The 18,430-nt window shown below is 37.7% G+C and overlaps 1 protein-coding gene across 1 annotated transcript in view; it reads left to right on the top strand.

Annotated features, from left to right (window-relative positions):
• Positions 1–1,527: 1,527 nt before the first annotated feature.
• Positions 1,528–18,430, top strand: part of CFAP221 (cilia and flagella associated protein 221) — a 123,823-nt gene continuing 106,920 nt past the window's right edge. Inside the window, exons 1-3 of the mRNA XM_069067751.1 lie at positions 1,528–1,661; positions 7,749–7,932; positions 13,684–13,784. Coding sequence (XP_068923852.1) covers positions 7,794–7,932; positions 13,684–13,784 — 240 coding nt within the window. The 5' untranslated portion in view covers positions 1,528–1,661; positions 7,749–7,793. The remainder of the gene's footprint in view (positions 1,662–7,748; positions 7,933–13,683; positions 13,785–18,430) is intronic.

The following is an 18,430-nucleotide window of genomic DNA, read 5'->3' as shown; positions in this document are numbered from 1 at the left end:
TCTAAAATTAAATATAAATTTCTCTAGCATTTTTAAGCTCTAAACAACTATCCCTTCCTATCTTTCTAAACTTCTCGAATATCTACGCCCCTCTACAAACTCTATATCTAGCCTATTGTTGGCAAGGAGGCATTTTCCATCCCTTTCCTCTCCCTCCCCCAAGCAATGCACTATCTTGGAGATAATCTTCCATCTACTCCATATATCTCTTGTTTATATTGTCTCCATTGGAATATGAGCTCTTAGAGGTCGCGGAATGTGTTTTTACCCTTTCTTTGTATCTCTAGCACTTACTGCATATGTAAGCACATAATAAATTCTTGTTGCCTGACTGAATGACTTTTCTTTCACATCTCATCTAAATGGCTATCTTCTAGTCCAAGGATTCTTCATCTCTGCTTCACAGACCCATAGATTTCAGATGATCTATAAACTTGATGGAAAAAAACAAATTACATCTTTATTTCCTTCAGTTATTTAAAAATATTTTTCTGAGGAATCCATAGGTTTTGCCAGATTACTAAAGGGGTCTATGACACAAAATTAAAGAATTTCTATTCTAATTGAAGCCTTTCCAGGAGCTGAGTAGCTGGTAGTATACTTTTTCCCCCAAGGGAGGAAAACTACTTATATTCAAACATCCTGATTTCTCTATTATAATGTAATCTTCCCTCAGGGCAAGGGTTGTTTCATCTTTCTCTTTCTATTTTCAGGGTTTGGTACAGACTCTGGAGCTTATTGGTTAATTGATTTGTCTTATATCTAAATAACATTCAAAATAATGTAATCTAAATAACATTCAAAATAACTTCCCAAAAAGCTGCCACAAGACACTTCCTTATTACTTTCCACAGAAGGTCTCCAACCTTGACTCTTTTTTTTTTTTTAAGTGATTGGGGTTAAGTAACTTGCTCAAGGTTACAGGGCCACTTATTTCGATCCCCCAGGTCGTCCTGACACTGGGCCAGTGCTCTTACTCGCTGAGCCCCTACCAACCTTGACTCTTTCTCCAATTAGGATGAGTGATTTTCTTTTACCTCTTCTCTATACTGTCTATAGTGAATTTAGGCTGCATTCATTCGTCTTTCTATATCTCTTGCTTTGTATTTGTAGAGGGCCTCTTCTAGGTATATGAAGTTTCTTTTTATTCTAGGGAGAAAAGAAGCAAGCCGGACCCATTTCTTCTGGAAAAGTTCGAAATTTCCAGACATTTCTCTTCCCTCTTACCTTTGCATGGGCCCCTTCCCTTCCAGTAGCCAGATAATGGCAGGGTCCATCTTATTCTCGTCTTCTAACGGGTCATTTTTCCCGTTCTTCCCATTTAACAGAAGGTCCCTGTCCATCTAGCTTAGGTATGTCCTCTGAAACCAACACAAAAACACTATGTATAAAAAAAATCTCTACTTTTCTTACTCCGTTCCCCCGCCATCACCTTATTTACTTCCAATCCCCCTCTTCTATCCCCCACGTTTGGGAGTCATTTGGTTCTGTCCTTTCGCTCCCGTAGTCGCGGAAGAGCGTCCCGTTGTCATAGCAGCAGCCGTGGCGTGGCCGGGACTGGAGAGTCCCGCTGGTCGGGCCGCTCTAGGCTCCCGGCCGGGGGCGGCGCGGGGGGCACTACCCTGCGGGCCCCGGGGACAAGCCCCCTCTCTGGAGTTGAGGTGAGCGGGCACGGGAGCGAGATTGGGTGGAAGAGCTTCTGGGGCAAACGGTGAGGTAATGGGATGCATGGGGGCTATCCCGGACTGAGTGTGGCATCTCCGTGTTAGGAGGCCTGTCTTCTAGCCCCAGACCTGAATTCTTTTTTCAGCTATGTGACTTAGGGTAAGTTATTTCCTCTCTCTCAGCCCTCTTTTTTTCCTCTGCAGAGTGAAGTGGCATTGGACTCCTTTTGCAGCTTTAAAGTTCTGTGAGTTTTTGAGTGAGTGGATGAAGGATATGAATGAATGGACCTGTGATTTCCTTAGTGTAGGAAACCCCCTATGAGGGACCCTACCAATGCCAGTCTGCATCTTCTCTGAAAATTTTTTTCTTTTTTTTTTTTCGCTTTTTGGAGGGGGGAAGGCAGGGCAATTGGGGTTAAGTGACTTGCCCAAGGTCACACGGCTAGTAAGTGTTAAGTATCTGGTTGAAATCCGTTCCTCCTGACTCCAGGACCAGTGCTCTATTCACTGCGCCACCTAGCCGCCTTTTCTCTGAAAATTTATAGTTTCAGAAAGATGATCGGGAGGTTAAGGGGCGTGTCCAGTGTCCTACAATCAAATATGTCAAAGACAGGACTAGAACCCACGTCCTCCAACCTACCGATTAAGTAATATTGCTTCTTAACAACAATAATAACTAACATTTATATATTAAGTTTTGCATAGCATTTCACACATGTTTCATTTGATCCTCAAAATAGCACTATGAGGTGAGGGCTATTATTGTTCCCATTTTACATATGAGGAAACTGCAGGCTCGTAGAGGTTGTGGCTTGCCCAAGATAATGAGGACGGGTGAGGAGGAGATGGAATGCTGCTGCAGCGGCTGCTGAATGATACATGAGAGTGAAGGAGTTTGGAAAGGAGATTTGAGAGATAGAGTGAGGTTTGTTTGGGGGTGGGCGGGGTTAAGTCATAATGGTTGAAGGAAGAACCTGTAGAAAGACCTGTTGTCAACCTTAGTGTCCTCATCTGTAAGATGAATATTACTGTCATAGACCTTGAAGAAACCCAAGAGATCATCTTGTTCAACTTCCTTATTTAATGGGCTCCAAGAAACAAAGGACTAGTCCACGATCACACTAGGTAGTACATGGCAGAGCTGGGATTTGAACCTAAGTACTCTTGATTACTGAAAGCCAACAGGGTGCCTTTCTCGTTTACATCTGATATTCTTTAGGTGTATGAAGAAGGATTGAAGGGACTTTTGGTGACTGGAGAAAACCTTATTTTAAGGGTGTGAGATGAATGGGACAGTTAAAAAAAATTGAATACCTGCAATATTCATCACTATACTAGATACTTGCTTGGATGAAGAGGGTAGGAGTACAAAAACATATACTATACAGTTTCTACAATTTAAATGAGGCTATAAGATCTGTAAGAACAGTGCCTGGAACATAGTAGGTGGTTAATAAATGCTTGCTGATGTACTGTTAAGTATAAAAATACCAATAAAAAGCAGTACCAGATTAAACTTCAACTCGTTGGTAGCATTTATAAGTTTTATAAGTCAGAAGAAAAACAAGTGTTTATAATATGCTTACTTTGTGCCAGATACTGGGGCTACAAATTTTTAAAAAATTTCTGCTCTCAAGAAGTTTGCATTGTATGTTCTACTGGCAGTAATACAACATATTCATAAATATGCAGCATATTTAAAGAAAAAAGACAGAATGATGGGGATGAGTAGCAATAAAAAACTGTCTTGGGGGGTGGTACTTCTTGAGTTAAGATTTTCAAATAAACAAACAAAAAAAAGCCTCTTGAAGGTGGTGGCAGTTTTATTGAACTTTGAGGGGAGCTAAGGGTTCCAACGGGCAGAAGTGAGGAGGAAGAGCATTGCCCATTGTGGAGACAGCCTGTACCAACCACAGAGATTAGAGAGTAAATGATTAATTTAGTCCTTGGCATTGAATTGAGATGACAATTGGGCATAATTGGAAACCAGACTGGATACTGTATTAGAAGTCAGGGCTAGAGATAAAAGATTTGGTTGTGATCTGCAAAAAGTTCATAATTGTCACAGTGTCAGTAAACTCTCTGAATGACAGATTATGTGAGAAAGAAGAGACTTTGAGGACTGAACCTTAGGGAACACTTGGTTTTAAGAAGAAAGAGAAAGAAGAAGAGCTAGCAAAATAAGAAGAAACATTCTGAAATGAGAGGAGAACTAAGATAGTATGGTGTCATAGAAATCATTAAAAGAGAATTTTTAAGAGGTGGTCAAGGAGAAGACAATGAAAAATCAGAATATAGAGCAAAGGGGGAGATGAGAAGAAAGGGTATAGGTGGCACTTCTCAGTAGGTTCTTGAGTTAGTATTTTCAAGTCCTGAGGCTTCAATTTTCTAAGGAATTAGTGTATAAACTATCTCATACAGAAAAAAAGAAAAGAATTTCAAAAGAATGAATTTGCAAATTCATGGACTAATATAGTTCAAAGAGCTCTCTGAAATAATTTGGTCCAGTCACTTCATTTTACAGGGGAGATGAAATGACTTGCCAAAGTGACACAATTAATTAGTGGCTACTAGAATTCAGGTCTCCTGACTTCTTTCCCAGAGACTTTTTTTCATGACACAATGCTGCTGTGCTGTTTTCCCTTTACCTGGAATACTTTCCCCTAGGTTTTTGATCTACAAAATTTCTGTTCATTCCTTTGAGGTCCATCTTAAGCTTCCCCTCCTGCCAAAAGCCACCCTGGAGTCCATTATCAATAGTTCTTTCTCTGACCTATTAAAGTATTTATTATTCATACTCTTTGTTTTATGATTATCCATACAGCATAGTGTTTTTAATTATCATTTTATGTGTGGTATTATTTTGCCAATTTGACTGCGTAATCTGAGAAGAGAGACAATATTTTCTTCTATTTTTCCCCATAGTGTTAGCACAACACTAGTACCATGTTTCCTGATAATAAGACACTGTCTTATTAATTTTTTTGGAAAGAAAAACACCAGAGGGCTTATTTTCAGGGGAGGGCTTGTGTTGTCCTGCCTCAGCTCTCCTCCGCGGCACTGCTCTCAATGGCGCCAGCAAGCAAATCACTGGGGAAGAACAGGATGACGCGTTCACTGCTGCAGCTCTGATTGGATGCAGCTTGTGCGTTTCACGGGGGGGGAGGGGAGAAGGTGCATACAGAGGGTACCATAATGTAGCGTGTAGCACAGGGGATCACCTTCACTACAGTAGCAATCTCAATAGGGCTTATTTTTGGGGGAGGGCTTATTTTAGAGGAATCTTACACAATAAGGGGAGGGCTTATTTTCAGGATAGGTCTTATTATCGGGGAAACACTGTACCTAGAAAGTATCAATAAATATACTTAGATAATTTAGTCATGGAAGGGTCTATTGAATGGAAGAATGGAAGCAAGCAAGGAAGGAAGGAAATGAGCATTTATTTTGTACTTATTTATTAAATATGGGGTATATGGGGTTTTCAGGGAGGACTAGCACCTCTAGTGTGAGGGCTTGCTTTTCAGGGCTGCTCATCCACCTTTGGTGTTTACCTTCACTATGCTCTCACCTATGGCTCCAAGAAGCTGTGGCATTTACAGTGGCCACACCCTGACAAAATTGTGTTGGCAGATGGGCTAAACCAGGTTGAGGATAACCAACAGAGCCCAAATCTGTTGGTATATTAGGTGGATGTTTACTCCAGGCATGTGAAGACATCCCCCAGCAGATTGGGTGGATGAGAACAATTTATTTCAGTGGCCATGAAGGTGGCTGAAGCAGGTGCTGTGGAACACTTAGAGCTTGGTCAGGCATCAAAGACACCAAGATCATCCACTGCATCCTGGGCCACTGCCAGTATTCTTGACTTTGTCCTGACACTGGACTTCCATGACTTTGGAAGAGAGTGAGGCCAATGACTTTTTGCAGCTCTGCATCACTTAAATCCAATTTGTGAATTTGTGAGTGAACTTACAAGTCAAGATATCGCCCCATGATATCATTGGTCCTCTTCAAAAATGAAGAACAAACAAGAAAAGTACTTACTGTATTCCAGGCACTGTGCTAAGCACTGGGGATACAAATACAAACAAACATCCTGCCCTCAAGGAGCTTACATTTTAATGATGTATGGGAGATGCTTTATGAGGTCTGAGGGACTTAAGGTCAAGGGAATGTCCCTTCAGATTTAATTTAGACACTTGAAAGTACTGATTAACAGTGAACTGATAAGAGAGCTGTGGAATATTTTCCAGATATCTTTTAAAATAGAAGATAATCTTCAGCTCTCAGATGGTTTAGGTATAGTTTTGCCTAATAGATTTTTTTTTGAGGGTGAGGGCAGGGCAATTGGGGTTAAGTGGTTTGCCCAAGATCACATGGCTAGTAAGCGTTTAAGTGTCTGAGGCCAGATTTGAACCAGTTTTGTCTTATGGTGAGGACCTTGATGACCTTTCAAGGTGCCATACAATTACGTGTATTCTTTTGCTATTGACATTGGGATTTTCATAGAACACAAGTCTAGGATAATGTAAGTAAATGAAATTCATAGGTAATCTAAAATCTTTTTTTATACCTCTAGTTTAAATTCTTGCTATTCAGGAAGGACATTTGTTTATTTCAGAAGCAAATTTTAATTTAAATTTCTTTTTTCCTTTTCTACTCACTTTCACTTAGATTCCCATAAAAAATTAAATGTTCTAAATATTAAAAGAAGGAAAGAGAAAGGGAAGAATTAATAAGTTTTCCTACAGAGTCCTTAGAGTGGTAATTAGTCTTTGAATCCTGAAGAGTTGACTTAGTGTCATAAGGCAAGGGCATTTCCTGTTTCAGACTTTTCATCATTGTAAGTCACATCATTCCCTATTGCTATCTTAGAAATTTGGTTGAAAAGGAGACCTAACCAAAGACCATGCCACTGCATTCTGGAGCCCTGGCAGACATTTTAGAGCTTTTAACACTCTGTATCAAGAAAGCCTATTCTATTACATTCTTTCCATCTCCCATCTCAAGGACTTGAGGTAATTTCAAATTCAAATGAATAACTCTGGGCACAAATAAATAAACAAGCAAACAAATTCTTGCACAGTTGCTAATTAAGACTTACCATACTCTGATATGATCCCTTTTTCTTGCATTAAGAATTGGTGTTTTAGAGAAAGGAAATAAACAGAAATGTCAAGAAACAATGGAGGATACAACACAAACTTATTACTCAGATTTCATAGAAAGGAGAGAAGCCATTAGACAGATTATGTAATTTTCTAAAGTTGGGTTATTTCAAGGAAAAGAATTACTATATTTTAGAGTTTAAAGAGACCTCTGCAGCCATCTAGCCCAACACATACACAAAAGGGATAGCACACTTAGCAACTAATTGTTTAACTTTTTTTTTTTTGCTTTTTTTGGAGGGCAATTGAGGTTAAGTGACTTGCCCAAAGTCACATGCCTAGTAAGTGTGTCAAGTGTCTGAGGCCGGATTTGAACTCAGGTCCTCCTGACTTCAGGGCCAGTGCTCTATTCACTGCGCCATCTAGCCACCCCAAATGAGGACACTAGACTAGAATCAGGAGTTATTAAATTTTTTTTGCTTTTTGGAGAGCGATTGGGGTCAAGTGACTTGCCCAAGGTCACACGGCTAGTTTTTGTGTTAAGTGTCTGAGGCTGGATTTGAACTCAGGTCCTCCTGACTCCAGGGCTGGTGCTTCCCCTCCCCCAACCCCAACATCATAAAGTTTTTGCAAGTTCCAATCTTTGTTCCTGGTTCTGCCCTCTGTAGCCAAACAGAACAGTTAAATTCCTTTTCTAAGTGGCAACCATCCAAATACTTGAAAATAACTGTTTGGTCATGGTCACTCATAAACTCTTTTCCAAGCTAAACACCCCCTTTCCTATAACTGATCCTCATACAACATGGACTTATGGCCTTTTGCCATCCTCAAGCCTTCTTTTGGATACTCTTGAACTTATCAATATCCTTCTTAAGTTACGAATCACAAAACTGTGCACAATTCTTTAGTTAATAATTGGGAGCTGAAGTGCCTGCATTTTCTCTTACATGTGCTTCCCATATCTTCTCTTCAGGTGAATTATTGACCATTTATATGAGACTGCATTTTTCATGATAAAATGGAGGTGGTAAAATCAATGAATATAAAATCTAATACAGATAAAAGGACAAATTCCAGCATATCTCCTATTCTTCTGGCCAGCCTAGTAGAAGAGCCAAAGAAAAGAAAGGAAGTACCTAATCACCTACTGGAATCAAGTAAGTGATCAAGATTTGGATCTTTTTTATCACCAAGATTTTTCCAGATGAGAAAGTAAGCCACAGATCTGTGAAGTACACTATTTTTAAAAATCTAGTTAAATTTTTATGCTAACTTATTATCTATGTTTATGCCATTTTATAGAGTGATAACACGGTAGTTTACTCAGATTTACTCAGATTAATAATATTGCCACTCTGTTAACTGATAAATTTACAGGGCCAAATTTTTAATTACCATTAAAAATTTAAGTTGTCCAGCATTCTAGTTATCTGGAAAATGCAACCTTTTTCTAGTATGAAAAAAATGCTTTAAATTTTATACTAGGACCTGCCTCTTAAAACATTGTGATAGCCATTACTAACTGTCTTTGAAAGTTATCCCTTGAATTTAGTGAAGCAATTTTAAGTATAACCAATTACATAATAGTAGGATCAGAGAAAAATTGCATATAACTCCAAGTAGTGGGTCTCAAACTTTTTGATCTCAAGGCACCTTTACTCTTTTAAAAATTATTTAGGACTCCAAAGAGCTTTTGCTTATATGGATTATATCTATTGACATTTACCATGTTAGAAAATAAAACATAAATTTAAAAATATTTCATAATTTATTTGAAATATTACTTGTTTGCAAAAATAAATGACTTGTTAACAAAAACAACATATTTTTATGAAATACAATTATTTTCCCAAAAAAGTTTAATGAGAAGAGTGACATTGTTTTTCATATTTTTGAAATTCTCTTTAATGCTGGGTTTAATGGATGACAACTAGATTCTCATATCTGTTTCTGCATTCAATCTATTGAGATATGTCATATTGGTTTGTTTGAAGTATATGAAGAAAATCTGGTCTCACACAGAAATGTAGTTTTAAAAGAGAGGAGTACTTCAATAAGCAAATAATGACTTAGTATTATATGAAAATAGTTTTGACCTCTTACTTCCCCTGAAAGGGTATCAGGTACCCCTAAGGGTCTGTAGACCACACTTTGAGAACTGTTGTGCTTAAAGTAATATCACTGGCTTTTAAAAATTTCAAGAAGACTGTAATTTATTTATTCACATGAATATTATTCATTTCAAAGTAAACATCCTAGAAGTCTAAACCCCTTAAGTAGATCTCGTCCATTTTGGGGACTTGTCTTTTGAAATTGAATTTTTAAAAGTAATTCTGAAATCAGCCAGGGGCATGTCTTTAAAAATAGCTTCAGTGGTGATAAACTCTCATCCTTTGAGGATGGATTTGATTTTCAGAAATTGCCAAAAGTTGTTGGGATCCAAGGCTGGTAAAGGAGGTAAGTGATGATACAAGGTAGGTGTAGATGATACAAAAAATGAGATGTGACCATAGAATAAAAAGAACGACTTTCTAGTGTGGTCAATTAACAGTCTCTGATGACTTTCAGAAGGGAAGTTCACAAAATTTTTTCAGCAGTGGAAATGCCACATATATAGCTTTACTAGGTGACTGATAACAACTACTATTTACATGGTGCTTTAAGATTTGCAAAACTCTTCATGTGTTTTCTTTCATTTGATCCTCATAATAACCCTGTGAGGAAGGTATTACAATATTATTACTTCCATTTTGCAGATGGGAAAATTGAGGCTGAGAGAGGTTGAATGATATGCCCAGGGTCACACAGGTAGTAAATGTCTGAGGTAGGATTTGAACTCAGTTCTTCCTGACTATAAATCTTACACTATCTACTATGTCACCTACCTATTTCTACTGATAAAAGTTATCACTAAAACTTAAAAAAATGTAAATACTTTGTATAAAAGTATAAACTTCCAACTTTAAAAATTAGTTATAACTTCATACCTTGTCAATTCTTCTTTTAAAGGAGGATCTATTGGTATGCCCATAAGTGAAGGAGATGCTGTGAGTCCATACTAGGCTTGTCGCCTTGGTCTGCTAGGCAGTCTCAGTGGAGGTGCCTTTCTTTAAGTAGCTACCTTTAGATTAGAAACGTGCCTTACTCAAATGTGGCAAGAATCCATTGATGCATATTAAAGCTTGAGACATCTTTGGGAAATGAGGTGAAAAAAATAAAAGTGATATTATGTTCTTTTTTTTTTTTTAAGCAATTAGGGTTAAGTAGCTTTCTCAAGGTTACATGGCCATTTATTTCTGGGTGTGGTGCTAAGTGTCTGAGCCCGGATTTGATCCCCAGGTTATCCTGACACTAGAGCTGGTGCTCTTACTTGTTGTGCTACCTGGCCGCCCTGTGATATTATGTTCTTTCATGTGAAGTAAGAGTACATATTTTTGATAGAAAGTAAATTCTGAGCAGTAGATTCTGAGCAGTCTGGGTTATTGTGATATCAACGTGCTTGTGAAAGTACTTTGAAAATGAAATAAATGCTATATGCAAGTAATGTCTTGTTATTATCAGCCTTTCCAGACTGTTAAAATACTCTACATTCAACCAAAATATCCTACTTTCTCTTGCCCATGCTTGGCATTCCATCTGCCACCTCCATAACTTACACAAGGAATTTTTCATGCCTAGAAGGCTCTGCCTTCTCCTAGCCACATCTTGGAAGCCCTAGCTTCCCAGGGCTCAACTCACATCAGTTTCTTTGAGGCCAGTATTGATTACCCCCATTGTTCATGGTTCATTTCCCCAACCTGTAAAGGCACTTTGTATTATATGTATATATGTATGTATGTGTGTGTATGTTTGTGTGTGTACACATATAGTTTATTTATACAAATAAATGAATCACATTTTATAAATATGTATATACATATATATATATTTATTTATAAGTACTTAACGTTGTTTTTCCTCATTTTTTGGAAATTCTTTAAGTATTATGTTTAGGAGTCATGTAAGCTAGAACAAGTTTATCATTTGGGGGAAAAACAGGCCTAAAGAAAATCATATTTTAATGAATCTAGAATATCTCTTTTGTGCTAATATGATATATCTTTTTTTTCTTTTTTTTTTTTTAAGCAATCGGGGTTAAGTAACTTGCTCAAGGTTACACGGCCAGTTATTTCTGGGTGTGGTGCTGAGTATCTGAGCCTGGATTTGATCCAGGTCATCCCGACACTGGAGCCGGTGCTTTTACTCACTGAGCCACCTGGCCGCCCCTAAGCAATTGGGGTTAAGTAACTTGCTCAAGTTTATACGGCCAGGTGTTTCTGGGTAGGTGCTAAGTGTCTGAGCCCGGGATTCGATCTCCAGGTCATTCCAACACTGGAGCCGGTGCTCTTACTCGTTGTGCTACCTGGCCGCCCCAATACGATATATCTTTAAAACACTGTACTGACTACTGTCATCTAATCCTCCACTGATGACATTGCAAAGTAGGGTTTAAGATATTTTTTGTGAACTCACAGAGTTTTAAAACTGTGGCACAAAACTGAAATAACACAGTCTGATAACTGAGAAGACTATATATAACTTTAACTGTTTGGAGATCATAATCCTCATAATTTCTAGAATATGTTATGTGGCATATGGCAATGCTATTCTAACCAAAGTCAAATCATTAAAGTGAAGTACATTCAATTTCCTGGAAAGTCATGGAGTAGAGTAGAAGGTCTTGGAGTTAGAAGTGAGTTCTAGTCCTGGTGCTAACACTTAATAGGTACGTGAGTTGGAGATGTCTCTTCACTTTTCTGTGCCTAAGTTTCTGCATCTCTAAAATAGGTATAGTCAGAATTATACTGCCTACCTCAAGAATATTTTGAGGGAGGGATTTTGTGAGTTGTAAAGCATTATATATGTGGGTTACTTTTATTATTTGTTCACAATAATAAAAATTAAATGCTTAGTACTCTGAATAGGGTGCTTATTAAATATTAAGTGATTGTGAAATACTTGTCCCTTTAGATATTGGAGTTTTATCATAAAAATTTTCACAAAACAAAAAATTCTTTTTAAGTTCTGACAAAATCTAGAGTGCTATATTTAACATGACTAATTTTATTTTGAAATTATTTATTTTCCCCAATAATAAATTCAGCAAAACAGCAACAAAATTAAATGAAATATCATTTTAGAAGTCAGATACAGTAGAATCAGGTAGCTCTTGATTTGGAGTTAGATGGCCTAAAAATAGATCCCACTTCTCCAAACTTACTATGTGGCCTTGAACCAGTTGTTTCACCTGTCTGGCTTTTAGTTTTCCTCACATGGAATATAAGCAGTTGCCCTCAATGACATCACTCCAGACATCAACTCTCTGATCCTATGGGGTTTTTTTGTGTGTGTTTTTGTTTTTACTTTTTGGAGGGCAATTGGGGTTAAGTGACTTGTCCAAGATCACACGGCTAGTTTTTGTGTTAAGTGTCTGAGGCCAGATTTGAACTCAGGTCCTCCTGACTCCAGGGCCAGTGTTCTATTCACTGAGCGCCCCTGATCCAGTGTTTATAAATGAAATGTCATCCTTTTATTTATGCATTGATTAAAGAAATGAAGACCATGTACCTTCGCTTTAACATGACAATACCAATGTTATCCATTGAATATATTGTTTCATTTTTGTGGATTTTTGTCTTCCTTTACGTAATTGAAACCAGTTCATATGTTATTCTTATAATTTTACTTTATTTTCCCTCTTAGTATTGGTTTCATATAAATCTTTTCACATTTCTTTGTATTCCTTGTAATCTTCGGTGTGCAATAATGTTCCTTAACATTCATATACCACAATTTGATGATGGATTTTTCTATTTAAAAAACTTTCTTTTTATTATGAATTTGTTATTATTAATCATCACAAACATGAACATTTTAATATACAAAGAACCAAAAAAAGAGGGTTGTATATGAAACTGTGAGCTTCTGTTAAACATAACTTGCTTTAAAATATGTATATTAAATTTAACAAAGGAATAACAAAATTGTTCTGTGTCCTTTTCTTTTTTCCTTTTGTGTATTTTTAATGTTTTGTTGATGTTTTTCTTTCTTTCTTTGTTGGTATTTCTCACACTCCCATTAGCTCACTTTCTCTTCCTCATAATTAATAAGGATAGTCAAACAAATAGAGATGATAAATTATCTAGAAGAGATTTAACAAAAATGAAAAGAATATGCAGTTTATTTAAAGGCAGAAGTAGCTATGTGGCACAGTGACTCAAGTGCTGGACTCAGGAAGACCTGAGTTCAAATCTTGTCTCGGATACTTACTGAGTGACTGGGGGAAAGTCACCTTGAGTCTCAGTTTTCTCATCTATGAAGTGGAGATAATCATAATAATAATGATAATAAATAATAATACCTACCTCCCAAAGTTGTTGTGAGGACTGAGGAAAATAGTATAAAGTGTTTTCCAAATCTTAAAGTACTTTATAAATGCTAGCTGCTATTATTGTCATATATACTAGTAATAATTCACATGCTTAATCTTGTTTGATGTGACTTGCAGTGCCTCAAAGAACAACAAAACTTTAACTGGCATTTAAAATACTCCAAATTTGAAGCACAGAAAAGCTGGGTAACTTTGAAAACAAGATGTAGTATTTGTCACATTGTTGTTGTTTTTTTAATTTGAAAATTTTTTAAAATTTGAAATGGAAATTCATGGTTTTACATTGAGTCCTCTCTTTATGTTCTACTATGTACATGAAAATGTTCTTTTTTCCCCACTCATTTTGCATTTAAGTTTACAATGAATAAAAACTTTTAAAAAATACCCTAAATTTAAAGGAATTCATTTTAACATAATTGATTTTCATTTAATGTCTCTTTTATTTTTCATGTTGTCTTTATCGACATTGTGTGGATAGAGATTTTTACAAAGCTTGAACAAAATAAAGTTGTAAAGGCAGAACCTGGAATAATACATTTTGGAAGCTATAAAATAGGAGAACATCACCAACAGATACTGGTAAGCTTTAAAAAATAGAATGAATAAACTGTAATAAGAATGATATGAATTGACTGAATTTATATCAGACTTTCAGCTAAAGAATTATCAAGTAAAACATAAGCAGCTTTGGCTCAAATGTGAGTGTAGGGACAAAGGTCTGCCTGTGTAGGACCAGAATGTGTTTGTGAGACTGAAAAATAGGAAAATTTCTCATAGTTCACTAGATGCTTGGGTAGGTCTGAGAAACAAAGAAATGTTCATCTTCACCCTCTTCTGGTTTCCTTTTGTTTACTAATTATTTCTAGGTTCTTTTTTTGATGATGGCTTTCAGGTAGTTCAGTAATTTTTAAATTTTCTCTCCTGGATCTATTTTCCAGGTCAGTGGTTTTTTCAATGAGATGTTTCACATTGCCTTCTATTTTTTCATTTGTTTGGATCTATTTTGTAGTATCTTGATTTCTTATAAAGTCACTAATTGCTCCAATCTAATTCTAAAGGAATTATTCTCTTCAGTGAGCTTTTGAGATTCTTTTTCCATCTGGAAAATTTGGCTTTTTAAGGCATTCTTCTCCCCATTGGCTTTTTGAGCCTCTTTTGCCATTTGAATTAGTCTATTTTTTAAGGTGTTATTTTCTTCAGTCAGGTTGTTGACTCTTTTATTCTTGATTTTCTTGCATCGTTCTCATTTATCTTCCTGATTTTTCCTCTACTTCTCTTATTTGGTTTTCAAAATCCTTCTTAAGCTCCTCTATGGCCTGTTAACTAGTTCATATTTTTCTTGGAAGCTTTTGGTGCAGGAGTTCTGACTTCCATGTCTTCCTCCTGTTCCATGCTTTGATCTGATCTGTCCCCAAAATAGGAGTCTAATGTTGGATTGCTGTGCTTGCTGTGCTTCCTTTGGTTGCTTATGTTGCCACTCAATTAATTGACTTTTGAGCTTTTTGAGACAGTAGAACTCTGCTTCCAGAGAGGAGAGCTTTGTCCCAAATTGCTGGGGTTTTCTCGGCTGCCAGTGCTATTAGTTGGCTGCCCTCTCTGAAGCCTCCACACGCTCTGGCTCACTGGGCTGCACGGCCGTGCCTCAGCTCCTTCTCCCTCCAGGGGGCAGAGGCAAAACCACACTCCCAGACTCTCTGTTCCCAAAGTCTACACTGACCTCTCACTTTGTCTTTGGCATCTATGGGTTGACAATTCTAGAGACCCCCACAGCTGCTGGTGATCCACTCTCCCAAAGTCCCTCTAGCCATGGCTGGTTGTGGCTGTCCTGAGGTTTAAACCTTGGGCTCGGGGGTGGGGCTGGGCTCTGCTCCCAGAGCGCTGCAATATTCCCTTCCCTGCCAGACTGTCTTCAGCAGGAAGTTAGTTTCTCTCTGTCACTTTGTGGGTTCTGTAGCACTAAAGTTTGTTTAGAGTAATTTTTTACATGTATTGGAGGATGGAAGTGGGGGCGGCAAGGAAGTCCTGTTTCTACTCTTCAATCTTGGCTCTTGTTTAATAATCATTGACCCACATTTTTTGATTATCTGATAAGCACAATTTCTAGATAGGTTTTTTCATTGTTCTTCATTTCTTTGCGTAAATGTTTATTTGTTTACTGCTTATGAGCAAAGCATTGTTGGGGAGTACAGAATTATAGGGCCTGTTGTCAAGAAGTATTTATTCTAATAGGAGAGATAAATGAAGTACACATGTAATAATACAAGATAATAAGTATTAAAATGCCATGAAAGAAATACAAACAATGCTTTAGAAGCTCAAAGGAAAGATCACTCCTGGTCAGAGGGATCAGGAAAGACTATACAGAAGAAGCAATATTTGAGCTTCCTGTCCATGGAATGACATGGACCTCTCAATGATCCTGGCAACTCCAAGATATTACTTCTAGGAGTTGTTGATCTGCATAGATGGAGGGAGTTTTCACAAGGGGAGATCCAGTATAGAAGAAATCATTTCTGGACTTGTAGTTATCTACTTCACAGGGTAGATAGAAGACTAAAATGAAATGTGTCTAAATTGTTTGAAACTTTAAATTTAAATACTATATCAGTATTAGTTACTATTAAAATTAAGAGATTGGTTAGGGGTGGCTAGGTGGCACAGTAAATAGAGCACCAGCCCTGGAGTCAAGAGGACCTGAGTTCAAATCTTGCCTCAGATACTTAACACAAAAACTAGCCATGTGACCTTGGGTAAGTCACTTAACCCCAATTGCCCCACCTTCCCCCCTCCAAAAAAAAATTAAGAGATTCAATGGGTAGGATTTTGCTAGAGATGGGGAATGGGAAGGGCTTTCTAAGTGAAAAGAATAGCATGAATAATGACAGAGAGAGAGAAGAAACAGCTGACAACCCTTCAGTGTAAAATTAGTCCATTGCCATTCCACTTCCCAAGCCTGGTCAGATTACCTAATTCCAGAGGTCCATAGTGAGGCAGGACTAGATTATGCATCTCAATCCTTAACATTTCTTGCTACTAGGTATGTTTCTCTGTAAAAAGGAAAGGAGTGCCAGAGTAATTATGTGGTTAACCTGAAGCCTCATTCAATCAATAAGCATTTATTAAACATATAACTGTTTTATGTGCTAAGTGGTCTGCTGGTCATAGTAAGACAAAAAGTGAAACAATTAATGGTCTTAAGGAACTAAAATTCTACTGGGGAAGAAAATGTGGAAATAAATAATATATTTATATACATAGATGTGTGTGTATATATACATGTGTGTATATATGCACATGCATATATATGTGTGATATATACACATGAAATTAAAAGAAATAATTTTGTGGCAAAGGCATTAGTAGCAATAAAGATGAGATAAGACTTCATGTAGAAGGTGGCACAGTAGCTGAATTCTGAAAGAAACTAGGAATTCTAGGAAAGAAACTAGAGAATAAGAGGTAGAGTTGAGGAAGGAATGCATTCTGGGTTTGAGGTACAACCTGTGTAAAGTCTTGAAAATGGGAGGTAGAGTGGAGTGTGTGAGGAACGGTAAGAAGACCAGTTTAGCTGGACCACAGATAGTATGAAAAATATATGCCTGGAAGGGAAGGTTGGAACCAGTTTATGAAAAAGATTAAGTGCCAGATGAGTTTAAAGACAATCCTAGACGTGATAGAGAATCATTGGAATCTATTTTTTTTTTTGGTATTTGTTTTGTTTTTGCTGTTTTGGAGGGGGAGAGCAGGGCAGTTGGGGTTAAGTGACTTGCCCAAGGTCACACAACTAGTAAGTGTTAAGTGTCTGAGACCCGATTTGAACTCAGGCCCTCCTGACTCCAGGGCTGGTGCTGTATTCACTGTGCCACCTAGCTGCCCCTTTGGAGTCTATTGAGTATGAGAGTGGCATAATCACAGTTTCCTGTGCTTTAAGAAAATCATCTTTATGTAGGATGAATTAGAAGTGTGATAGACATGGAGCAGGTACACCAATAAGGAGGCTGTTGCAATAGTCCAAATGAAGGATGATGATGGTCTTAACTGAGTGAGGGACATAGGAGTAGAGAGAAAGGGAGTTAAGAGATGCTGTAGCAACAGAAATGATAAGATTTGGCAACTGAGCAGTTTTATCAGGGGTTGGGGGGAGAGTTAAGGATGACATCTAGGTTGTCACCAGAGTAATGAGTAGGAATAGTCAGAGAGTTAGGAGGAGAACTAGGAGAGAGCAGTGTCACAAAAACTTAGAAGAATCTTAAGAAGACAGTGATTGATCAACAATGTCTAGGGTTAGTCAAGAAGGATATGAAGATTGAGAAATGGTCATTGGATTTGGCAGTTTAGAGGTCATTGGTAACTTTGGAGAGAGAAGTTTCAGTTGAATAATGAGGTCTGAAGGCAAACAGCAGAATTAAGAAGAAAGTGAGAGGGAAGGAAGTGGAGCCATCAATTAAAGAAGGGCTTACTACTGAATTTAGACACAAAAGGCAGGAAAGATAATGGGACCAATAGCTTGTAGGAATAGAAAAGTTGAGAGATACTTGGGGGTGTTTGTAGACAATTAGAGAAACAACAAGTAGAATCTAGAAAGGATTGAAGATAAGTGAGAGTGGGAATAATAGAGGGCACAATCTACTGGAGGAGACAGGATGGAATGGGATCATCCAGTTCATGTAGAGGGGTCATTCTTGGCAAGAAGAGCCACGTTTTCACATGAGACAGGAGTGAAGAGCATAATAGTGGAAGACATCTAAGTGATGCAAGATGAGGAGGAAGGGAGACAAGGGGGCTGTCAGTGAATGACCTCAAATTTTTCAGTGAAATGAGGCAAGGTTCTCAGCTCAGAGCACAAGTGGAGAGAGAACCCTGGGAAATTTGAAGAGGGATGCAAAGACTTGGAAAAACCAGTATGATGAGTATGATAATGAATTAGTTAGAGGTGGGTATAAAAGGGTTGCCTCACTGTAATGAGGGCCCAGTTAAGATTATGTAGCATAAATTTTAGTGGACCCAATAAGTACAGCTTATTGATTTCTCTAGCTTCATTCATTATTATATGAATAGGAGTTAAGGCAGCAGACCTTGGGAGAAATCTAAGGCTGTGTCTTGGTTGGCGAAAGAGCTGAACTGATTCACTAAAGGATCAAGATGGGGAGGTGAGGAGCAGCTAGGTGGCGCATTGAGTAAAGCGCTGGCCCCTGAGTCAGGAGGTCCTGAGTTCGGTTCTGGCC

This window comes from Petaurus breviceps, unplaced genomic scaffold (assembly GCF_028583685.1).
Source record: "Petaurus breviceps papuanus isolate PSGF00001 unplaced genomic scaffold, PetGlider_PUasm1.0 90752, whole genome shotgun sequence".
In the NCBI taxonomy this organism is placed as follows: domain Eukaryota; kingdom Metazoa; phylum Chordata; class Mammalia; order Diprotodontia; family Petauridae; genus Petaurus; species Petaurus breviceps.
The sequence above is the reverse complement of the archived record's forward strand: the minus strand, read 5'-3'. Positions and strand labels throughout refer to the sequence as shown.